Source organism: Salvia hispanica, chromosome 1 (assembly GCF_029641045.1).
Source record: "Salvia hispanica isolate PSC_SH4W2 chromosome 1, Shi_PSC_v1, whole genome shotgun sequence".
NCBI lineage: Eukaryota > Viridiplantae > Streptophyta > Magnoliopsida > Lamiales > Lamiaceae > Salvia > Salvia hispanica.
The window spans coordinates 22,697,874-22,721,815 of NC_142692.1; the positions used below are offsets into that span (position 1 = coordinate 22,697,874).

The 23,942-nt window shown below is 36.4% G+C and overlaps 5 protein-coding genes across 7 annotated transcripts; 3 read left to right on the plus strand and 2 right to left on the minus strand.

Annotated features, from left to right (window-relative positions):
- The first annotated feature begins 5,695 nt into the window (after positions 1-5,695).
- LOC125218656 (suppressor of disruption of TFIIS-like) lies at positions 5,696-8,170 on the plus strand. Of its 2 annotated transcripts, none has more exons than XM_048120373.1 (9): positions 5,696-5,850; positions 6,542-6,596; positions 6,677-6,742; positions 6,837-6,934; positions 7,018-7,055; positions 7,149-7,236; positions 7,325-7,654; positions 7,729-7,794; positions 7,867-8,170. In XM_048120373.1, exons 2-9 carry the CDS (start codon positions 6,548-6,550, stop codon positions 8,023-8,025), a joined length of 894 nt encoding a protein of 297 aa, XP_047976330.1. In that variant the 5' UTR covers positions 5,696-5,850; positions 6,542-6,547; the 3' UTR covers positions 8,026-8,170. The 2 variants fall into 2 exon arrangements, with proteins under 2 accessions (XP_047976330.1, XP_047976329.1); XM_048120372.2 differs by lacking the exon at positions 5,696-5,850 and adding an exon at positions 6,117-6,382.
- A 640-nt stretch (positions 8,171-8,810) lies between these two features.
- LOC125185207 (mitochondrial inner membrane protease ATP23-like) lies at positions 8,811-10,064 on the minus strand. Its single transcript, XM_048081707.2, has 5 exons — positions 9,773-10,064; positions 9,583-9,704; positions 9,374-9,511; positions 9,199-9,297; positions 8,811-9,123 (listed from the first exon to the last, which is right to left on the minus strand). Exons 1-5 carry the CDS (start codon positions 9,894-9,896, stop codon positions 8,995-8,997), a joined length of 612 nt encoding a protein of 203 aa, XP_047937664.1. The 5' UTR covers positions 9,897-10,064; the 3' UTR covers positions 8,811-8,994.
- A 606-nt stretch (positions 10,065-10,670) lies between these two features.
- Positions 10,671-12,849, minus strand: LOC125217752 (mitochondrial inner membrane protease ATP23-like). Of its 2 annotated transcripts, none has more exons than XM_048119277.2 (5): positions 12,702-12,849; positions 12,516-12,637; positions 12,303-12,440; positions 11,203-11,301; positions 10,671-11,012 (listed from the first exon to the last, which is right to left on the minus strand). In XM_048119277.2, exons 1-5 carry the CDS (start codon positions 12,799-12,801, stop codon positions 10,884-10,886), a joined length of 588 nt encoding a protein of 195 aa, XP_047975234.1. In that variant the 5' UTR covers positions 12,802-12,849; the 3' UTR covers positions 10,671-10,883. The 2 variants fall into 2 exon arrangements, with proteins under 2 accessions (XP_047975234.1, XP_047975236.1); XM_048119279.2 differs by having other exon boundaries at positions 10,897-11,024.
- Positions 12,850-12,928: 79 nt separating this feature from the next.
- Positions 12,929-14,052, plus strand: LOC125217754 (membrane protein insertion efficiency factor). Its single transcript, XM_048119280.2, has 5 exons — positions 12,929-13,075; positions 13,156-13,228; positions 13,311-13,370; positions 13,458-13,598; positions 13,674-14,052. Exons 1-5 carry the CDS (start codon positions 12,953-12,955, stop codon positions 13,730-13,732), a joined length of 456 nt encoding a protein of 151 aa, XP_047975237.1. The 5' UTR covers positions 12,929-12,952; the 3' UTR covers positions 13,733-14,052.
- Positions 14,053-20,911: 6,859 nt separating this feature from the next.
- On the plus strand, positions 20,912-23,907 carry LOC125222516 (uncharacterized). Its single transcript, XM_048125179.2, has 10 exons — positions 20,912-21,063; positions 21,160-21,395; positions 21,481-21,685; positions 21,881-21,971; positions 22,048-22,193; positions 22,265-22,508; positions 22,576-22,680; positions 22,753-22,935; positions 23,017-23,221; positions 23,301-23,907. Coding segments are annotated over exons 1-10 (1,905 nt in total). The 5' UTR covers positions 20,912-21,061; the 3' UTR covers positions 23,789-23,907.
- Positions 23,908-23,942: the final 35 nt, after the last annotated feature.

Below are 23,942 nucleotides of genomic sequence, written 5' to 3' on the forward strand. Positions count from 1 at the left end.
TATAAGTGAATTGTCAAAATGAACCAGTTTATCTATTGATTGGCTAGCTCGAAACATTAGAATAAAATATAATAAAATATGCTACATAATATACAAAAATAATAAAAAATTAATGCTTGGTAAAATATAATTAAATACTATTATTATACAAATACTAATATTAATTAATTCAATTATAATATTAAATAATTGAACATCAATTATTAGATAGTGGAGTGTAGCCAAAACACGAATTATTATTCATTTCCCCCTAATAATAATATATATGGATGATGGGGACGTACCATTATAAAAATGAAGAATCAGACTCGACTCAGAGGCAATTCTTGAGCATACAAATGATTAAATTTGGCGTAGCAAGTTGTATGTGTTCAGCACGTATTGCGAAATGGTTCCCTTTTACTGGAAAAATGAACAAAAACAATTAATGGAATATATAACTAAGTTTTACGTCAGATAAGTAAATTAATCTCACAAAAATGTCAGAGCATTCACATTCACATGCACATTCCTCCCATCACATCATCATTCTCTTTTTTTTCTCAGCACTAGGCCATAACTCTCATAATAGACATTCTTTCCATACGAGTTACTCCTCCCCATACCTCTCACATTAATTTGCATTATTCATTGTTTTACTGTAAAACTGAAATACAAGACAATATATAACATGAAATTACTTCATTAAAAACATTGAAAATTACAAATACTTAAAAATTAAAATTAAAACACATAAAACTTAAATTTATAAAAATGAAAAGTGAAAAAGTACGTCAATGCTGTAAAATGTTTATGTATGACCAAATTTCTTCTATTAACTCTTCTTGGAGGTTGCGGTGGATTTGTTTTTCATGCATAGAAGCACGACGGGCTACAAACTTGCGAATTTTTGGAGGCAGGCCTTAAGTGTGGGGTCGCTTACCACAGTCGAACTGGAAGCACCCGATTCTTTTATTTATTTATTTATTTATTTTTTCAACTGTAGGCACCCGATTCATCTTGTCATATCTTGACGTTGTCTCATTCATTTTCAACTATCATGTTATTCATTATTATAGTCCACCGTGCTTGGAGGACCCCAAATGCATGCTCGATGTCACTCTGAGCTGTCTCATGTCTCATGCTTATGACTTATGAGCGAACAACATCGGAGTTGTCAGGCACGTTATCATCTTCACAAAGATAGGCCATTGTAGGTAGATCTTATGTGCCAAATAATACTCCCTTCGTCCCACAATAAGAATCATGTTTTGTCATTTCGGTCCGTCCCACAATAAAAGTCATATTTTTCACTTTTACCATAAATGGTAAGTAGACCCCACATTCTACCAACTTATTCAACTCACATTATATTATAAAACTAATATGTATAAATGAGACCCATATTCCACTAACTTATTCATCCGACTTTTCTTTATACTTCTTAAAACCCGTGCCATGACTAAATAGGACTCCTATTGCGAGACGGTGGGAGTAGCTTATATTGTACGAGAGACCATTGGTGGCCAACTGTACGCCCATTGATCATCCAAAATGGATCGATTTGTTCAACACATTGAGATCGTTGCTAGACCTAACGACTCCGAAGTGTGCATGCCAGATCCACATACGTTGGTCGGCAAACGCCTCCAGCACGATAGTCCGATGTGGGCCCTTGTGGCCGCTAGTAAAAGCAACCCTCCATGCCACGAGACATAACCTGAAAAACGCCAATAATATTAGTGTATTTAAACTAGGGGTGGTTCGGTATACCGCACTGTGAGTGTCATACCGTATACCGTACCGAAAGTTACAGTATGACAAAACCTCATACCGATACCGTACCGAACTTTTCGGTATACCGTAGGTTGGTATAACGGAAATTCGGTAAGGTAGTTTTTAATACCGCTACCATACCGTGTTTTCGGTATTACCGTACCGCATTTCAGTATATCGTACTTTTGTGGTATACCGAACTGCGGTACAACATACCGTTATAGTACCTGTTATACCGGAAAAAAATCTATTATACCCAAAATATTCAAAAAAACAATTCTATTTTTTATTTTCGTATAATAGAGAATTCTACTTTTAAATTTTAGTATAAATATAATATAAATATAGTATATAGTATGTTTATGTATATAATAATCAATCGGTATACCGGTATACCGAAGTGTCGGTATATATCGACTATTCGGTATGACGGTATATGTCGGTAATGCGAAGATTCGGTATGCCACGATATACCGCGGTATAGGAAATCAAATACCTTTAACGTACCGAATCATTCGATACCGTACTGAAAACTACGGTATACCGAAAAATCGGTATTTTCGGTATTTTTTCGGTACGGTAAGTCCGGTATTCCAGTATATTCCCCACCCCTAATTTAAACATACTATCATAATTAGAAAGAAAAAAAATGTTTCCTTTCATGGAACTTTTTTTCTAAACCTGAACATCTCAGGAAATCCATGAACAATCACGCATGTTCACCAGCATCTGGACACCAACATTCATTTCAGTTTCATATTATCATTTTTTGTTTCCGAAACGTGGACAATTTTAAAAAAAAAGTAGCGTAAATAGCATGTTTCGAACCTAGGTCTCAAATTTCGCACAAGGACTCCCCACCACTAAGTTGCGTTTCAATTATCTTTACAGAAAAAAATAAATATATATGTACATAATCTGAAAAAAACCAATAATATTGGCGTGTTAAAACGCACCATCGTAATTGACGTTTTTAAACACGACAAACATTGAATGCTTGTTACACATCCTTTTCGCGCGAACTCCTATTCTTGAGAAGATCAAGCTCTTTTGTTCTCAGTTGGGCAGGGAAGTTGAAAAAAAGTACTTGACAAATGTCAGTCATTCAGATAAATGTTGTCCGCAAGATAGTATCCCATGTTATAATGGCGTCCATTGATTGTGAACGCCATCACCGAGACTCTATCATTTCAAGACGTCGTTAAATATGTTGGAGTGGTTAACGTCGTTGGTGTTGTTCTTGGAGCTGGCAACACCGAAAAACACATGCAAAATCAAAAGTTGGTGGATAATCGCTGCTTTTAGCACCATGTTTGAATTAGAGCTATGGTGAACGCTAATATACGAGCCCGCTAATGTTTCCAATCGTAGTGCGTGCAAATGATGATCTCAAGCATGCTTGGTAAGACATTACATGACTCCTGCATATGGATCAATTGCTGAGAGCCAAGAGATGTGGGTAACATCAAATGTACAGTGCCGCATGCATAAAAAATGGCGCGACATATTAATTTCAAGCATTCTTGACGAATTGATCGACACATCTTTTAGAGACAAGTTGTTGGAACGTCGATGTGAACTTTTGAATGAACATATTAAATATGAAATATTTGCTTTTCGACACAGACTTTTATGTAGTGTTGTTTGTAAGTTAATAAAAAGAGAATAAAATAAGAGAGAGCGAATAAGTAGAGATTATGGATTTCCATTTTAAGAAATGTTTCATTTTCAATGGGACAATCCAAAACGAAAAATGTCATTTTTATTGGGACAAATGGAGTATTTGTTGTGTGCATGAATAAATCTATGTGCAATTTCATGAGGCGAGTGATGACAACTTCTCATGGGATTTAGTATAATAAAAAATGGATGAAAGACAGTACATTTTGAATTCTTCTACAAGCAAATTCCTGGAATTTTATTTATACACTTAGTTTGGTTCAAATTCAATGCATTCAAATCGATTTGCTGGCAACAAAAAGTAGTAATAGCTAACTCGAACTTGCAACTAAGGAAATCCCCTACCTTTACACTAGCTGGCAAGTTCAAACATAAAAGTTTCAACCTAATTTAGCTAAAAATCCATTTTAGTGATTCGGACAGGTCAACAAATTGTTTTCAATGTTGTAAGCAGGTAACTAACTAATTACTATATGAACTTTTTGTTCAATTTTAATTATTGAGTTGTCTGAATTGTTCGCGTTTATGTTTTGGATTAAGATTTGAAGTAGCAGTATTCCTTTTTAATAAATTTACTTTTTTATTGGATTGAGGTGACAATTAATTCGATCTAACTCAAACCAAGCACAATGGCAGTAATCCGAATATATTTTCTAAATTCTTTTGGCGATACTAATTAGTTAGTTACTAGTAGTTGTTTTTTATAGTAATTTGATTGGTATTATTGTAACAGCAAGGAGAATATTTTCATTAGGTAACAACAGTAAAGTTGAAATTATTCTCCAATTAAAATAAATAACTAAAAAGTTGAAATTACTTAATTAAAATTTCTAAAATTATAGTACTCATTAAATACAAAAATTTACATAATTTAAATTCTTAAAATAACTAAATTAAACATATAAAAATGCATAATTTACAAAAAATAAGTTACCTAGATTAAAACTTTAAAAAACCATAATTTAAATTACTTTGGAAATAGTTCGCCTTGAAATAGTTCGTGCAGGTGTTCATGGCATTTTCTATTCACTTCCATCATTACTAACTAATCTCATGTAACAGAATGTACTAAATTGAAATACGAATGAAATTTTTTGTATGATTTATGTAAACTTCAAACTTTTTGTACTAATATGAAACAAATGTAAAATTTTTTGTATTGATTTATGTAAACTTCAAATTTTTTGTACTAATATGAAACAAATGTGAAACATTTTGTATGAGTTATGTATTTACCCAAGTGGGTCTGTTGTAGCCTTCCCATTCGCCTTCCTTTTGGCCACTTTATTCCACGTGAAACGACTTTCGGGCGTAAAAAAACCATGACCATCATTGTTTCTTTATTTCGCCTTTCTGGAATTTTGGTTTTTAAATTCAATTCAGCCTATTTCACCTTCAAATTGCAATGATTTAATCTTAGCAACAAAAATTTGGTAAAGCTGGTTTTTGAAAATTTCAAATAGAGTAGGAAAAAAAAAAATTTAATACGGACTTAAGCTTTACCCTCTCTTTACAGGAGAAATGGTTAATTTAAAGTAAAAATAATTCAACGCCAAAAAAATAATACCATCAAGGCACCAAATATAAAGTTTGATGTATGGCATTGTTTTCATTTTCCGTAAATGCATTATAAAAAAACAAGTAACTAATAGTACTTCAAAACTTAACATCCGATCGAAATACATTCTCCAAAAATGTTATACTAGTTTTTTTCTGAATAATAAAAAAAATCTATTTTCTAACCTCTAATTTCTATTATGTACCTGTACCTCATTATTCTCGACAAGTAATTAACACTCCACACAATTAGAAAGAAATGAAATAATTTATTTTTATGGGATAAAGAACAAAGCAATCCTCTAATGCATATGGATAAGAAATACATGGAAGAGTTGGCCTAACAAATCAGCGTCTTAAACCTCTTGTATTGTTCTTTCACATCTAATCTATCATTAAATATCCAACTCCAAAATCCTTTATATACAAAATGAAAATCAGCATTTCTAAAAAGGAATATGCTGGCATTGCACCCTATTATATGTAGCAACAACTACTTATTCCTCTATAATTTATAATATATCTAATTTATAAAATATCTGGTTTGTATGCAATGGCGAGATCGAAAATTTCGGACAAGCAGCATCTAGAAAGTACACTAATCAATTACTTAAACCATAGTTTAGGCCAATTAATCTTTACAATAATTAATCAAAAATTAAAAAAAAGGGGGGTGGGTGGTTTGCACACGGGTTGTTTGTCTATTTAAGGCAGCGTATGGCATGAATTCTCTTCCCCCTCTCCTCTCTTCTCCTCTGCTTTAATACCAATAATCCATTTTCTACATTGCAATAGAGGATTGCCGATCTTCATATTGTGCTCTCTGTTGCTATATTCGATTCTATTTCCATCCTTCTGGTAAACTTCCTTTCTTGGGATTTTGCCATTTTTTTTCATTTTCCATGCATTTAATGTATTCCGAAGCTCTGCCAATTTATGGGTTCAAATTGTTATGATCAATAAATAAAATGCACAAATGAGGGCTAATGTGAAACTTTGATTCAGGTTAATTTTTTTTTTTTAAAAAAATTATGGGAGCTTTTGGTGCTCTTCATAATTTGAATGATGGAAAGTGGTGTTTTATAATGATCTTCTTAGTTTAATGGAGAGAAAAGTTTATCTTTTTTTGGTGGGGTTTTTATGTTCTGTGAAATTATTCAAGTGGTGTTTGCTTGCACTCAACTTTTGGCCTTGTTTTTTGTGGTTCATATTGTTTCTTGGGGGTTTCGGTATTACAAATGGCAAGATTCATGTAAATTACGCATCCAAAAAGTTTTTCATAATTATACACAAAACCAAACCATCCTAACCATCTCATAAAAAAGAGTGGCTTGATATCATTCAAATAAAGTCTTGATTCATGAACTTTTCCTTTTTCTTTCAAGTTGTGGTAATCAATAACATTAGGAAACTTCCCTTGTTTCCCTAGCCATGAAAAGATGCATATTGAATATTAAACTGAAGTTGATTTCAATTCAATTTTGGTGGAGCTATGTTATCCTAGCACACAATGCTCACATATTTTGGTTTTTTTCTCAATTTGCTGTAGATTAAGATGGAATACAGTCAAGTCCAGGTGCCAAAGTATGATTGCCTTCTCTTTGGTAAGTTTCAAAAGACACAATTTTGAGGGAAAATATGATAAAAGTTTGTAACATTTGTGATTTTGTGTGACTTGTCTCAGATCTTGATGACACCCTTTACCCTTTAAGTACTGGTCTAGCAGCATCAGTCCTCAAGAACATTCAAGGTAAAACTTGTTTTTCTCTGCTGCATATTGTTGTTAATGTTGGTGAAATTTTTTGTTGGTGTCTGATGTTTTCTGAATATGTAACTTCATTCAGCTTATATGGTTGAAAAGTTGGGTATAGACGAGAGCAAAATCCCGGACTTGTGCAATCTACTCTACAAAAACTATGGCACAACAATGGCAGGTCTTAGGGTAAGCCATCCTGCTCCATTTCGTTGTGGATTTGGACTTGGTTACATTCGAGAGCTTATCTGATCACGTGTCTTCCTTTGCAGGCAATAGGCTATGATTTTGACTATGACGAGTACCATAGGTAAGTGGAACAGGACATCTTGCTGGAACTATGTTGTTTTTTCTCCTTTCATGGTTTTATGTTATTAAACGTTCAAAACTTTCATTCTCGCAGCTTTGTCCATGGTAGATTGCCTTACGAAAACTTGAAACCGGATCCTGTGTTGAAAAGCCTCCTGTCTAGCTTGCCCATCCGCAAAGTGGTGAGTGCGTTCAACCTTCTTTGTCGACTTCTAGCTAGCTCACGAGCAATTTGATGGTTCACTAAAAAAAATTTCATTGCACGAACAGATCTTCACAAATGCTGATAAGGTGCACGCGATCAAAGCTCTGAACCGGCTAGGTTTGGAAGACTGCTTTGAAGGGATAATCTGCTTCGAGACTCTGAACCCTACTCACAAAAGCACTGCATCAGATGATGAGGATGACACCGAGTTCATAGGATCAACGCAATCCTCTGCTGCAGTGAATGGAAGCTCTGGGGTTTTCGACATCATTGGATATTTTTCTCAGCCTGATGCAGAGGCATCTGGCTTGCCTAAAACACCAATCGTCTGTAAACCATCAGAATCTGCCATCGAAAAGGCCCTTAAAATCGCCAGCATAGATCCTCACAGAACAGTGAGTCACCACTCACTCACACTCCAAAGCATTAGGCTAATCAATACTCATCAATCTTCATCTTATCCGTGCAGTTATTCTTCGAGGACAGTGTCCGAAACATCCAATCTGGAAAATGCGTAGGGCTCGACACTGTACTGGTAAAGAAATATTCTTGCAAACATATCTGTGTCCCTTTAAAAACAAAGATTTACACATAATATTGAATGCAGGTTGGGAAATCACAGAGAGTGAAAGGAGCAGATTACGCGCTGGAAAGCATCCATAATCTGAGGGAAGCCATACCTGAGCTGTGGGAAGCTGATAAGATTGGCAATGTGAGCTACACTGGCTCAGGGGTTGTTACAGTTGAGACATCTGTGACTGCTTAATTAGGTTTCTATTGTCATTTTCATTGCAAGGGAGATCCCATGTTTCATGTGATCTTCTTTTCTTGCATTTATGTCACATGTCCATTTCAATCAAGCCTTGTAAATGTTTTGGTGTTAATATAAAGTTTATGATTATTTGCAATGATTCTATTTGTGTTATGTGTTTGCCACGTGATTGAATTGCAACGGATGGTTGTTACTTGCTAGTCCCATCTAGCAAGTTGGAATTGAGTTTGTTACGAAATTGAGCTGTTGATTCAAATAATTTTAAAGAGATTGTGAAAGTGATGTAATTGGCAGATTGAAGAAGTAACAAACTAGCTATAAGTCATCATAGTCAAGAATCAAGATTAGTGATGGATTAGTATATGATTAATGACTGTGTTAAAACGGTGTCTTGATAGTGTTGCCATGATTAGTGAAAATACTTGTAATCTAGTCTTTTCGATTTCGTAGTCGATGTCGCTGTCATTATAAAAAAACTGGGGGATTTTGTTTTCTATTAATATAAGTTGCTTTAGAGGTATATATTTTTCTTTAAACTTGCCTTTCTATCTCCTTTAAAAATTATTACTCCGTTTAGGTGTGGCTGGCTTGGCACACCATACACAGTGTATGAAAATATTAAAGTATTAACATATGTAAACATCATATAATTTCTCAATCTATACAAAAGAGTTGTTCGCAATTTATTTGTCTAATATCCTCATTATAGTACTATATAGTCAAAGGAAATAATGTAGTAAATCTTAACTATCCACTGCTACAAACATTAAAAATCATCATTCAGAGCTGCAGAAATGGGCATGAAGATTAATAATTGTTCAAGAATACAAAACCCAGGGAAAGTTTTGCTTAATGAAGTCACAGCTTCAATGAGAATTCAACAATTCGAAAACCGAAATGCTCAAGTAACAAAACATAAGTCTAATTCCCGACTAAGAGAAGCGAACGTGAGAGGTGGAGTAGTCATGGAACTCTGTCGAAGGGCGCTGTATCGTTATAGCAAGTATCCCAAACGCCTTCCACGGCTCTCTTTGCTGCGGCTGGTGAATGGTGTGCAGCCACTGATTGCATTGCTCTCCGCTTCACACATACCTATGGAATCAAGTCAATAAGACATAGTAGTATATTTCAGTAATTTATGATTAGAAGAGAAACAAGGAAACTCACAGGCTCATGACCCTTTATCCTTAGATCATTCAGCTTTAGATGACCACGAAGAATCTCTCTCACATAATGGCAATTGCCAGTGAGATGATTAGCTCGAATCTACTCCAACAAACAGCATACAAGTAAGAATAATACTAGTAATAAAGAGAGAAGCTATGAAAAAAATGTGTGTAACCTCACTGCAAGCTTGATGAGCGCTGTTAGACCAATCGATATTAGCAGCACGACAGTCATCATATGCGTGAATGAGCTCGTGAATCACCGTTTGTACCACCTCGTCTTTAAAATTTAAGAAATTACTGCATATAATAATCTAGAGACAATGCTATTGATGAGTAGACTATAAAAGCGATTTCTGAGATCAAGTAAGTAAAAAGGCCATACTCCATCGCCCCTCTCGAATCCACCAGAAGCTGGCCGACCGCAAGTCACGGCCCTTATGAATTTGCTTCCGATGCTGCAACCACATTTCTCCAAACTCTCCATTACAAATTTGACCCTCGGGTCTGCAACATCAACAATTATCAAAACCCTATCAAAATTCTAATTCAAATTAAATACAAACTTTACTCACCTTTTTTGATACTTTTCTGGATAATAGCCTGGCATTTCTGGACCGTCATTCCGTAGCCCCGGATGGGGGCTCGGGAGTCTGCAGGTGATGGTGTTGAAGTTGAATCCACATCTTCGTCTCCCATTGAAATCAGCCAAAACTACAGAAACAATTTTTATGATGCACATTTTTTTTTTGTTTCATTTTTGAGGTTTTGTAAGCCCATTAGTCAAAGCCTGTGAACTATTCTGCTTTTGACTACCAAACTGCATCTCATCTTCTCAGCCTTGTAAATACAACAGAAATTGCCGAAGATAATTAAACATTTCATATACTACAAAATATTTAAACTTTGTTCCATATAAATACAAAATGTTTCAAGTTTATATAAATTATAAAAAAAATATTCAATTTAATACATTTTGTCATATGTGTTTGAACGTGGTTAACTCTTTACATACGTGACTTACGTAACATGAAATAAGGATGAAAAGTTTTGTACTGTAAAACAATTATTAGAACTTTTTGTACCAACATAAAAAAAATGGTTGAACATTTTGGCTATTAAGTATCATTCGAGGACAGGAAATACACACACGTTATAAAAAACATATACTCCCTCCGTCCCACATAATTTTACCCAATATTCCATGTTGGGCCGTCCCATATAATTTTACACACTTCACTTTTACCATTTTTGGTAGTGGACCTCATATTCCACTAACTCATTCCTACTCACATTTTATTATAAAACTAATACTTTAAAAGTAGGACCCACATCCCACCAACTTTTTCAACTCACTTTCCATTAAATTTCTTAAAACCCGTGCCGGGTCAAAGTGAGCAAAATTATGTGGGACAGAGGGAGTATAACCTTGTAATCCTTTTTCACTAATTTCGAAATGCAAAGAAACAGAGCTGCAAAAATGGACATGACCATTAATGATAGTTCAAGAATACAGAATCAGGGTATACAGATTACAGACACAGTGCAACTTCTGCATATAGATGTCACAGCTTCAGTGACCATTCAACAATTCGGATCAAGAACGATGCTCAAGTAACAAAACATAAGTCTAGTTCCCGGCCAAGAGAAGTGAGAAATCATCAAGCAAGAATGTGTTAGGTGTAGTCAAGGAACTCTGTCGAAGGGGGCTGTATCATTATAACAAGTATCCCAAACGGCTTCCACGGCTATTTTTGCTTTGGCCGGTGAATGGTTTGCAGCCACTGATTGCACTGATCTCCGCTTCACACATACCTATGGCATCAACTCAAGACAAATAGTATTTATAATCAAAGGAAAAATAGGATGTAGTTTCATTTGCAGTTGCACCAGAAAATGAGTAAGACAATTAAGGAAGGAGGTAGAGATAGATAAAGCCATCCATCCACTCCTCAACTGGTAGTATAGTACTATAGTATACTGGAGACAGAGAGAGGAAACTCACAGGTTCATGACCCTTTAGCTTTAGATTATCCAGCTGTAGATGACCACGAAGAATCTCTCTCACATAATGGCAATCGCCGCTGAGATGATTAGCTCTAATCTGCTCCAACAAACAGCAAGAGATTTAAAAAAAAAAGGGATTAAATTCGCTGACCTTTCAGAAATTGGGATTAATTTCGCTAACCTTTCAAAATATAAGATGGAGGCAAGCAAATTTTTTCAGAATAAGGGATTTTTGCTTCTTTTTTATCCCCTTTTCTCTCTCTCTCTTTTTGTTCTATTTATTTCACTCTCAACATGTATCAATTGACCAAATTGCCGAACTCAAATTTGGACCCAAATTCTGGAAAAATAATAGAGAGAATTCTGCAAGGGAGGGATTAAAATACAGAGAAATGTGAAGCAAGTTTTTTGAAGAGATAAGAAATTGAAGATCTGTGGAGATTCAACAGTATCTGAAAATCAAAATTAAGATACCTCCTTGCAACTCTAAGTAAAACACCAGAACTCAACAATATCCGAAAATCCCACCACACCCAAAATGCCACTCCCTCAATTGAAGATTCAAGCTTGCATTTTCAAATTCAAGTTCAGATTTTTATGCAAAAAATTGAACTTCAAAAATAATGAATCAAATAAAGACTGGAGAATAAATGAGCTCACATAAACCAGAATATCAATGGGCTGGCCCACAATTTAGATTTAGGAAGAAAATTATCATCACAAAATAACACTCTCAGCTATATTTTTCTTTCTTCTTTTTCGTTTCACGCTTCCCCTCTGAAATCCATGTAGTTTCTCCTGCCATTGCTTCTTATCACTTCAAAAACTTTGCTTCAAGTTTATCTGTATTCTACAATCCTTATTTCCCCATAGAAAATTTCCGGAATCAAAAAATTGAAGACCTGAGAAGACCATTGCAGAATTCACTAGATTGGGACTAAAATCCAAATTTAATTTCAAAATTTGAAAGGTGAACGGATTAAATTTTTTTTTTCTGAAATCTCTCAACAAGTAGGCATAACAGAAACAACCCCCAACAGTCATATAAATCTAAAAAAGAGAAAAGCAATAAAAAAATACAGCATAGATTATTATAACCTCACTGCAAGCTTGATGATTACTGTCGCTCCATCTGAGATTGGCAACACGACAGTCGTCGTATGCGTGAATGAGCTCGTGAATCATCGCTTGTACCACCTCGTCTTCCATATGCAAGTAATTACTGCATATTTCAATCTAATGACAATGCTATTGATCAGTAAAAGCATGAAAATGATTTGTGAATTCAGGGGATAAGCAAAAAAGGCATACTCCATATGCCCTCGCGAATCCGCCAGCAGCAGGTTGATCGCAATTGACGGCCCTTATGAAATGGCGTCCGATACGGCAGCCAGATTTCTCCAAATTCTCGATTAGAAATTTCACCTTGGAATCTGCGAAATGAAATCTATGAAAACCCTAACCAAACGCAATAATAAAATAGAAAATTACTAGTACTTTTTTTGATATTTTTCTGGATAATGTCCTGGCATTGCTGGCGTTTGTCCAGGAAGGGGGCTGGGGAGGCAGCAGATGAACCCACATCGTCGTCTCCCATTGAAACTGAAATCAGGGGTTAAGAAATTATGCAGATTCTTTATTATCTAAAAAAAGTATTGTAGGCCCATAAAACAAAGCCCAAAGTTGAGTGCCCAGGCCTTATTCAGTTTCATATAACACTTGCCATTTGTTATTTGCTTTCCATTAAAATGGCGCTGCTATTCTCTCCTAACCATATAAACTGCCAAAATCCCCAATCTTCAAAAACCCCTAACTTCAAATTCAATCAACTCCCGTTGCAGTTTCAGCGCAACTCTTCATCTTTCACCGACGTAATTGCTCCCTCCCCCCCTCTCATTTCATTTGTATCTCGTCGAATCGTTGTATGATTTTTGTGTCTCATTTTTGTTAGGGCCTGAAAGGACGGCGCTGTGTACGCGCTTTCAGCGGTTCAGGAGAAGATTCTTCTCGGAGCGGTGTGGAGGGTACAATGTTAACTAACCATTTACCAATTGTCACTGCACTATCTCTCAGATTTTGTGAACTTGTGTGTTTGTCAATTTTCAGAGGAAGAAGTTAAAGATATAGGCGTCAAAGCAGCTCTGTCGATGTTAAAGTTCTACAAGAGTGAGTTTTTTTTTTTTGGATGAATTCTCTGCCGGATAACATTCTGTTGATACTAATACTTTTTTATTTTTATTTCTAAAATAACAGGGGAAATTTCGCCGTTGATGCCAAATAGTTGCCGTTATGTCCCAACGTGTAGTGAATACTCGATGATTGCTTACAAAAAGTATGGAGTTGGGAAGGGGACTATATTGACTGCTTGGCGTCTCTGCCGCTGCAATCCGCTTGGTATCTTCTTCTTCTTCTTCCACTTTTATTTTTGTGCAAAATATCTCATTTAAATGAAATAAATGAATATGATAGGAGGATCTGGTTTCGATCCACCGCGATGGTTTGGGGAGACCACTCCCCCACAAGAATGACGACTTCAACATTGAAATGGCAATGCTGCATGAATATGATATCTTAATTCTCTTGTGAAAACAAGAGAAAAATGGATCAGTAACATGAACAAGCTTTTGTGATAGAAAGAAACCACAAGTCTGTTAATTTAACGCTTTATTAGTTGAGAAATGTGGACATTTGTGTATGTAGGGATTTGAGTAACTTCTATGTGGAGAAATGCAAACTAGTCCACGGAAATGAGTGTTTGTAATTTTTGGCCATTCTCTGTTATGGTATAATGCATGAAATGACCAAAAAGCCCCCAATAAAAATTCAAATTTCCAGCAATTTTGGTAAATGGTGGAAGGAGGAGCAATCTATTTCCTCTATCTCTAGAACCTGTTAGGGAGATTCAATATACATAACAGAAAACAGAACGGATAATTTATCTGAAAGTCGTGATAAATCACTTTCAGATCAAATCAATTTCGGTGGTTTTACCAAACTATTTGATCGGATAAAATTCAAATAAATCAGAAATATCATATGTATATTCGAGATTGAAAACGAACCAAGAGTTGATCAGTTCTTAATCAAGATGAAGGGTTGCATTTGTTAATTTCGAAAAGTTGCATCTGTTAAATTCCTAACCGAATTTAACTGATTTTCAAAGTTTTCGAAATTGCAAATTAGTCCTTTGATTTTAAGAAATTACATTTTCGGATGAATTTCTTATAAAGCAATTTCGTTGGAATAAAAAAATTCCCCAGGGGCTCTGCCCCTTGGACCCTGCTACCCGGGGGCGCTGCCCCCGGACCCCCGTTCATCTGTTAACATAATAATGAATTCAAATAAGCGTGCACTCCGCACCTCCATACTTAAATGATGTATCATTATAATAATAATGATCAATCAAGTTAATCCAATTACACTAAAAAATCCAACAATCCTCCCCTATTTTAGTGCAATCCTTGATTAACTAAAACAAGTCATCTCAAACATTCAAACTTTTGCATAAATGAAATATCGTAACGATGAATTCCACCTTAGTACATTACACATTCCAAACATTCGAATACCCCGGGTGTCTCTAGGGATTGAACCCTGGGAACTCACATTGAATACACGAAGATAATGTACACAAAAGTTTACATACGAATATGTTCTATCTTGACACTATATTTTACTAGCCTATGTCCTTATCCTTCATAAACACGTCGAAACCAAGTCCCAGTTTCTTGATGCGGCTAAACTTCATGCTTATATAGGTAGCTCCTTTATTCTTGCACCTACATTTGCAATTTTCCAAAAGAACTATTAAGAATATATGCATTCAACCTTCTTAACTTGTAGGTCCGAACACATACCTTGGGACGATTTTCAAATGTGTTCCAATCTCCAAATATTAAGTCTTCCACATTGAATTCTGCATCTAGTGTCATACTAAATGGGAATTGGGTATCTTAATATCAGAGACTTGTAGTGGACTTTAATCCCATCCCTATAGCCGATTTGTGTACAAGATCTCTACTTAACCATTTGGTTAAATGATCGGCTAAGTTATCATGAGTTCTCACAAACTCCACAGATATCACACCATCCATAATAAGTTCACGAATCATGCTATGTCTAACACCTAAGTGTCTTGACTTTCCATTATACACTTGACTATATGCCTTAGCCAAGGTAGTTGCACTATCACATCTGATAGATATAAGTGATATCGGTTTAGGCCACAATGGAATTTCATATATTAGATTTCTTAGCCATTCAGCCTCTTTACCAGTTGCTGCTAATGCCACAAACTTCGATTCCATTGTTGAATTCGTGATACAAATTTGTTTCTTTGATGCCCAACATATAGCACCACCTCCAAGACGGAATACCCAACCACTTGTGGAAGAATGATCTTCCATATTGGTAATCCAACTTGCATCCGAATATCCTTCAAGAACAGAAGGAAATCCAGAATATGTCAACCTATAATCCATGGTTCCTTTTAAGTATTTAAATACTCAATTCATTGCTTGCCAATGGATTAAATTTGGATTATGAGTATATCGACTCAATTTTACAACAGCAAAGGCTATATCGGGTCTAGTACTAATCATAACATACATTAGTGATCCAATAGCCTTTGAATATTCAAGCTGATTTACAACAACTCCTTTATTTGGCACGAGTTTTGCACTAAGATCAAAAGGAGTCTTAACTGAAGAACAATCTTCGAAGTTAAATTTTTCCAACACCTTCTCAATATAATGTGATTGAGAAATGAAAATTCCTTATTCTCCATGTGTGATCTTAATTCCAAGAATCACATCAGCCTTCCCCATGTCTTTCATCTCAAACTTAGATGACAAAAATTCCTTTGTTTTATCAACTTGATCTTGGTCAGTACCAAAGATCAACATGTCATCCACATATAGGCAAATGATAACCCCTTTACCGGTAGCATCAAACTTGCTATATACACACTTTTCTGCTTGGTTTAATACAAAATCATTCGACAACACCACGTCATCAAACTTCTGATGCCATTGCTTGGGGGCTTGCTTTAGTCCATAAAGATATTTTACCAACTTACAAACCTTATGTTCATTACCAGGCATGACAAAACCTTTTGGTTGTTTGATATAAATCTCTTCATTCAATTCACCATTCAAGAAGACAGTCTTGACATCCATTTGGTGAATTATAAGATTATATATAGCAGCAAGTGCTAACAATAATCTAATTGTGGAAATCCTAGCAACGGGAGCATAGGTGTCAAAATAGTCAATTCATTCCTTTTGTCTAAAGCCTTGGATAACCAATCTGACTTTATATTTGTCTATGCTTCCATCCACCTTCATCTTCGTTTTGAAGATCCATTTACTATTCAAGGCTATACAACCTGGTGGTAAATCAATCAGTTTCCAAGTACCATTTTGGATTATAGAATCCATCTCATCTTGGATTGCCTCTTTCCAAAAGGCAGAATCCCTTGAAGCCATAGCTTCTTTGTAGGTCCTTGGATCATCACCAATAGTAAAACAATATTGATATTGAAAATTAATTTCATTTCTTGATCCTTCAAGTAAGTACAATTGGAAATCATTTCCAAAAGACTTAGTTTTTCTTGCTCTACCACTTCTCCTAGCATCAGGAGGTGTATCAATCACTTTTTCAGTTACACCAGAGTTACTAGACCTTGCAATCATGTCTCTAGGTTTAGGTATAGACGTGAATCTATCCTTATTGCCAAAATCAGCATCCCTTGACTCAATAATAGAGTGCACAGATACATAGTCATTGGGTTCTATGGCATAGAACCTATAGCAAACAGAATTTTCTGAATAGCCAAGAAACACACAATCTATACCTCTTTGACCTATGGTTTTCATTTTAGGGTCAGTTAGTCTTACCACTGCTCGACAACCCCAAACTCTGAGATAACTCAATTTTGGTGGTTTCTTATGCCAAAGTTCATAAGGGGTTATCTTGTTCCTTTTATTAGGAACTCTATTCAACAAATAACAGGCTGTTAACATAGCCTCACCCCAAAATCCTTCACTTAGACCAGAATAACACACCATTGAATTAATCATTTCTTTCAACGTTATATTCTTTCTTTCAGCTACACCATTTTGTTGTGGTGTATATGGAGCAGTCGTTTGATGTACTATACCAGATTCAAAATACGCTGGATCATAATACTCACCTCCCCTATCAGTGCGAAGAGTTTTAATCTTCACACCATGATGAAGCTCTACATTTTCTCTAAAGATTTTAAATTTATCAAGAGCTTCATCTTTTGAATGGCATAGATAGACATGACAAAATCTAGTAGCATCATCAATAAAAGTAACTACATACTTTTTATTACCAAGTGATGGAGTCGAATGAAAATCACACAAATCACTATGTATAAGTTCTAATACCTTAGTAACTTTATTGACATTCTTATTGAAAGGTTGTCTAATTATTTTAGTTAACATGCAAGTTTTACACTTTTCATTGTTCAACTCAAATGCTGGTATTAAACTCATTTTCGACATATCTTTCAATCTCTTATAATGTACATGTCCAAGTCTAGCATGCCACAATTCTGATTTACTAACATGATTACTAATACTAGTAGAAGTCATGCAAACATAATTACTAACAAAAGAGACATCTAGATTCAACCTAAACATGCCACATAGATAACCAAATCCAATAAAAGTACCATGCCTTGACAGAATGTATTTGTCACTTTCTAACACTTGTTTATAACCACAATTATTCAATACAATGCCAGAAACTAGATTCTTACGAATACCAGGTACATATACAACATTTTCTAATACTAAGGAATTTCCAGAAGTAAATACTAGGCTAACAGATCATATTCCTTTGATTGGTTCAGTTGCAACGTTGCCCATCTTCAAAGACGATCCATCTTCAATTGGTTTAAAATCCTTGAACCATTGACGATCCTTGCATACATGACATGTTGCACCCGAATCAATCCACCATGACAGATCATCATCCTGCACATAAAATGCTTCAGAGATTATTGATGCATAATAGTTCTCAACAGAATGATTATTAGGTACAGAAAACGAACCTGATTGCTTTTCAGGATCCTTGGATCCACTTGAACCAGCCTCGTTTTTCCCATTTCCTCCACCCTTTCCAGACTTACAATCCTTCTTGAAGTGCCCGGATTTGCCACACTTCCAGCAAGTCATATTAGGCTTCTTATTCCCATCCTTACTGTTATTCCCTTGAAACTTACGTTTCTCTTTACTAGCCTTTGAGGATTCACCCTCTTCCACCATGTTCACAGAAGAACCAACCATGTTTTTAGCATTACCAACGGAACTCTTTTCCATATCACGTATGGACTGTTCAATTTGGAAATCACTTCCAAGGTCGACCAAGTTCAACTCCTCCTTCTTGTGTTTCAGATTATTTTTAAAATCCTTCCAAGAAGGTGACAGTTTATTAATAATGCTAGAGACAGAAATGGATTCATCCATTTTCATATCATATTGGGAAAACTGTCCCAATATCCTCAACAATTCGTTGTATTGTTCCATGACAGGCCTCGAATCAACCATTTTATAGTTAATAAAGTTACCAATAAGAAATTTCTTGCTAGAGGCATCTTCTGCCATATATTTGGCTTCGAGGGAATCCCACAATTCCTTAGCAGACTCAACATTTTGATACACATCAAATAGGGAATCAGACATACCGTTTAAGATGTGACCACGACATATGTAGTCATCGTTCTCCCACTTCATCCGCCTCCTCGTCTGTTCCAGAGTTTCATTTTCAATAGCCTCGGGCATGGGAGTACTCATAACGTACACCACCTTGAGATTTGTCAGCATGAAATGCATCTTCTTTTGCCAGCGTCTGAAATCTTAGTCAGCAAATTTATCCAACTTTGCGAAACCTTTCGTTCCTTCCTTCACCGTTTCCTTGTTCGACATTTTTAATATTGATTTGATCTTTGTTGGGGAGATTCAATATACAGAACAGAAAACAGAACGGATAATCTATCTGAAAGTCGTGATAAATCACTTTCAGATGAAATCAATTTTGGTGGTTTTACCAAACTATTTGATCGGATAAAATTCAGAGAAATCAGAAATATCATATGTATATTCGAGATTGAAAATGAACCAAGAGTTGATCAGTTCTTAATCAAGATGAAGGGTTGCATCTGTTAATTTCGAAAAGATGCATCTGTTAAATTCTTAACCGAATTTAACTGATTTTCAAAGTTTTCGAAATTGCAAATTAGTCCTTTGATTTTAAGAAATTACATTTACGGATGAATTTCTTATAAAGCAATTTCGTTGGAAATAAAAAATTTCCCCTGGGGCTCTGCCCCTTGGACCCTGCTACCCGGGGGCGCTGCCCCTGGACCCCCGTTCATCTGTTAAGGGACTTCGCCCCTAACATAATAATGAATTCAAATAAGCGTACACTCCGCACCTCCATACTTAAATGATGTATCATTATAATAATATTGATCAATCAAGTTAATCCAATTACATTAAAATATCCAACAGAACCATCTTGCTCTTGCGATTTGCTCGTCGTTTAGCCCATTGGATGGCTTCGACTCGACCATGTGCTCATAGTTGTGTTGTGTCCTCACTTGCACTCCAACTAATGGGGCATGGAAGAGTTAGAAAGTCATCTTCAATGTTGAGAGTGTTAAGACCAATTTAAAAACATCTAAAATAAATTTTAGTTGAATTTAATATATGGTTGTTGGTAGGAATGTATAAATATAATGCGTATACATCTATAAAAATAATAGTACTAGTAATTTCTTAAAATATAAAAATGCCAATAAATTTTAGTTAATTATATTTTCAAGTGATTTAGAAGCATAATGAAAAAGATAAAATTAAAAATAATCTAAAAAATGCAATTAATAATTTTCAACAGATATTCTTTCGAGTTTTAGAACATAAAAGTCACAAATCATTCAAATGACTTAATTTAAAAATTACTCTTACAATAAAATAAAATAAAAAATGAAAAAATGTCGTTCGATAGTGATAAGATCCATATATTTTTAAAATAAAAAAAAACTTGACTTTCTTAGGCAACGGCGTTCGTGTATCTGTGGTGAGATGTCGCAGTCGCACTAGTGTACCCCTGCAGCACCACTATTATGTGATGATCTAATCGCCACGCCACAATTTAATGAGAAATATCTCATGATTTAATAATCGACTAAGGCGGCTGAGGATATTAGTGTTTTCTATTTAAACAAAATATTTTTACTTTTGGGTGTATAATTTAATCGTAGGAGTAGTAAAATAGAAGAGTTAGTTAAATACTTACAAATTAGAAATAGGGTGGGTCTACGAATATAGAACCATTAATGTATTCTTAATCCATATAAATAGCATTAAAAGTGTTTGGCGGGGTAGATTCGCTCGAATTCCAATTACCTAATCCATACTCCATTTGTTCGTTTGTAGTGCTCAAAAAGTAATCCATTTTTGTGTATATATAATTTATTTAGCATGTTGGTTGTAATCTTATCTTTATTTGACCAATCTAGAATTATTGATCAACGCATTGTGGGGCTAACAACAACTCACCAGTGTCAGTAGCTACACTTCATTTTGACCCAGGCATTCATTGCACTTGATCTTCTCCTCAAGTTCTAACACACACACTAGCACAGACCACCGACTTTGAGTGTGGTAAGTCTATTCATTCTTCTAAATTAAATTCATCTATGCATTACTCTGAAATTATCAAACTATGGAGTATATAATACTACATCAAAGCAAGTAAATATAGCAGCAAAAACTCTCCAATTGTAACTAGCCACCAATCTTGTTTTTCTTATCTGCAATTATTACATGTATGTAAGTTTTGTCTGATACTATTATTCCATGTTGTTCTTGCATGCTATCCTATGAAGCAAAAGTAACAAATTTGTTTGTTGTTAAATGTGAAGGGGCAGAGGAGTAAGTATGGGTAAAGCTCCTTCAATATTGGTTGCAATTATCTTCTTGTGTTGCTGGATTTCGATAGCAAATGCAGAGTACAACACATACCAAGATCCCAAGCAGCCAGTGATGAAGAGAGTAAAGGACCTGTTGAGCAAGATGACTCTCCAGGAAAAAATAGGCCAAATGACACAAATCGAGCGCCTCGTAGCATCTGCCGATGTTCTAAACAAATACTACATAGGTAAAATGATAAATCAAACCTCTTTACAAACCTCAAAAGTATTAAACGTTCTCTGCTAATTCTGCTTCTGATGTCTGAAAAAAAGGCAGCGTGCTGAGCGGCGGAGGCAGTGTTCCGTCGCGCAAGGCGTCACCAGAGGCATGGGTGGACATGGTGAACGGCTTCCAGAAGGGCTCCCTGTCCACCCGTCTCAAGATACCCATGCTTTATGGGATTGACGCCGTCCACGGCCACAACAACGTTTACAGAGCCACCGTTTTCCCTCATAACGTCGCCATTGGAGCTACAAGGTAGTACTTCAGTAGGCATGTTAAGATAACACGAGATAATTAAATTAAAATGGGCTTTAAGTGCCTAACTGGCCTCATCTTATATTAAACAGTCAAATAAGCTCATATTACTCTTGGCCTATCTAGTGTACCAAACAAGCACTAAATCATTTCCAGCAAAGATGTAGATGGATAGTGAATGATGAATACGTGCAGGGATCCACAACTGGCCAAGAGGATCGGAGCTGCCACTGCTCTGGAAGTCAGAGCTACCGGCATTCCTTATGTCTTTGCGCCTTGCGTTGCGGTAAATTGATTCAACAATGGAGTACAACATTAGGTGGTCATTTGGTTTGGCTTCTTACAGTTAGATATGAATATAGGTATGCAGAGATCCGAGATGGGGACGATGCTTCGAGAGTTACAGTGAAGATCCAAAGCTAGTTCGGGCAATGACAGAGATCATACCTGGATTACAAGGAGAGATCCCTTCCAATTCTCCAAAGGCTGTTCCCTTTGTTGCTGGACAGTAAGTATATTACATCATTTATTTTTTCTTTTTCCAATTCTTTGCTTCTCATTTATCACACAACTTGTCAGGCAGAAAGTGGTGGCTTGTGCCAAGCACTACGTAGGCGATGGTGGAACTACCAGGGGAAGGAACGAGAACAACACGCTGGCGAGCAGGCATGATCTGCTTGGCATTCACATGGCTCCCTACTACAACGCTGTCATCAAAGGAGTCGCCTCCGTCATGGTCTCCTACTCCAGCTGGAACGGCGTCAAGATGCACGCCAACCGCGATCTCATCACTGGCTTCCTTAAAAACACACTTCATTTCAGGGTGAGAAACCAACTTCCAACTCCCTGCACATTGCATACATACCTCATACGCATTCCTTGCGTTGCAGGGATTTGTCATCTCGGACTGGCAAGGAATCGACAGAATCACTTCCCCGCCACATCTCAACTACACGTATTCCATCTTGGCCGGAGTTGGCGCTGGAATAGACATGGTTGGTTGATCATCAAACTTCAAATCATGCTATGCAAGTTGACACAATATTAAGGTCTGAAATAATCTCCAGATCATGGTTCCGTACGACTACAAAGAATTCATCAGTGGCCTTACCTCCTTGGTGGAAAGGAAATTCATTCCCATGAGCCGGATCGACGACGCAGTGGCAAGGATCCTAAGGGTTAAGTTCACCATGGGTCTGTTTGAACACCCCTTGGCTGATTACAGCATGGCCAAGTACCTCGGTAGTCAGGTTAGTCAAAAACTTCGATCAAATTATGTTGTGATCGGTAAATGTGTTTTTTGGTTAAGTGACACTGCAAGATTCCAACAGGAACATAGGGAGCTTGCAAGGGAGGCTGTAAGAAAATCCCTTGTGCTTCTCAAGAATGGTGGATCTGCAGATGAGCCATTGATCCCACTTCCTAAAAAGGCATCAAAGATCCTTGTAGCCGGGACACACGCTGACAACATAGGCTATCAGTGTGGTGGCTGGACGATCGAGTGGCAGGGCCTCTCAGGCAACAACATCACAGCCGGTATAACCCTGCTATCATTCCATCTCATTTTCTCATTTCATTCTCTTGTCGAAAAGTCTCACACTCTAATAAACATCAGGCACCACGATCTTGTCTGCAATCAAGAACACAGTGAACCCCAAAACAAGAGTTGTGTTCCAAGAGAATCCGGATTCTGCATATGTGAAGGCCAACAAGTTCTCCTACGCCATTGTTGTAGTGGGAGAACTACCGTATGCAGAAACATTTGGAGACAGCACCAACTTGACACTTCAGGATCCTGGGCCAAGTATCATCACAAATGTGTGTGCCTCGGTGAGATGTGTTGTGGTTCTGGTCACAGGGCGCCCAGTCGTGATCCAGCCTTATCTTGCACAAATCGATGCCCTAGTAGCCGCTTGGCTTCCAGGGACGGAGGGCCAAGGTGTTGCAGATGTTCTGTTTGGAGACTATGGTTTCTCTGGCAAGCTCCCTCGTACATGGTTCAAGACTGTCGATCAGCTTCCAATGAATGTCGGTGATCGCCATTACGATCCATTGTTTCCCTTTGGGTATGGACTCACCACTCATCCTGCAAAGGCTAAGTAAAACTTGTAATGAGAAAGATGTAAATTTGGGCAAATTTATTGCTCACTTCCATTAATCAATCCTATGGTGATGAAATGGTGAAATAATAAATAAAAGATTGCATTGATTTTCTCTTGCAATGTGGATAACAAGCACAAGATCAATGGAGATGGAA

Excerpts from the sequence above, each read along its gene's own strand:
- LOC125218656 (XM_048120372.2), top strand. The coding sequence starts at position 6,353 with ATGAACTTTTCCTTTTTCTTTCAAGTTGTG. Across the intron at positions 6,743-6,836 it reads AGTCCTCAAGAACATTCAAG|CTTATATGGTTGAAAAGTTG; the intron begins GTAAAACTTGTT and ends AACTTCATTCAG. Across the intron at positions 6,935-7,017 it reads CAACAATGGCAGGTCTTAGG|GCAATAGGCTATGATTTTGA; the intron begins GTAAGCCATCCT and ends CTTCCTTTGCAG.
- LOC125185207 (XM_048081707.2), bottom strand. The coding sequence starts at position 9,896 with ATGGGAGACGAAGATGTGGATTCAACTTCAACACCATCACCTGCAGAC. Across the intron at positions 9,512-9,582 it reads GATTCGAGAGGGGCGATGGA|ATTATTATATGCAGTAATTT; the intron begins GTATGGCCTTTT and ends CATTGTCTCTAG. Across the intron at positions 9,124-9,198 it reads GGATAAAGGGTCATGAGCCT|GTATGTGTGAAGCGGAGAGC; the intron begins GTGAGTTTCCTT and ends TTGATTCCATAG.
- LOC125222516 (XM_048125179.2), top strand. Across the intron at positions 21,396-21,480 it reads TCTAAACAAATACTACATAG|GCAGCGTGCTGAGCGGCGGA; the intron begins GTAAAATGATAA and ends TCTGAAAAAAAG. Across the intron at positions 23,222-23,300 it reads AGGCAACAACATCACAGCCG|GCACCACGATCTTGTCTGCA; the intron begins GTATAACCCTGC and ends AATAAACATCAG.
- LOC125217752 (XM_048119277.2), bottom strand. The coding sequence starts at position 12,801 with ATGGGAGACGACGATGTGGGTTCATCTGCTGCCTCCCCAGCCCCCTTC. Across the intron at positions 12,441-12,515 it reads GATTCGCGAGGGCATATGGA|ATTGAAATATGCAGTAATTA; the intron begins GTATGCCTTTTT and ends CATTGTCATTAG. Across the intron at positions 11,013-11,202 it reads AGCTAAAGGGTCATGAACCT|GTATGTGTGAAGCGGAGATC; the intron begins GTGAGTTTCCTC and ends TTGATGCCATAG.
- LOC125217754 (XM_048119280.2), top strand. The coding sequence starts at position 12,953 with ATGGCGCTGCTATTCTCTCCTAACCATATAAACTGCCAAAATCCCCAA. Across the intron at positions 13,229-13,310 it reads TTCTCGGAGCGGTGTGGAGG|AGGAAGAAGTTAAAGATATA; the intron begins GTACAATGTTAA and ends GTCAATTTTCAG. Across the intron at positions 13,371-13,457 it reads GATGTTAAAGTTCTACAAGA|GGGAAATTTCGCCGTTGATG; the intron begins GTGAGTTTTTTT and ends CTAAAATAACAG.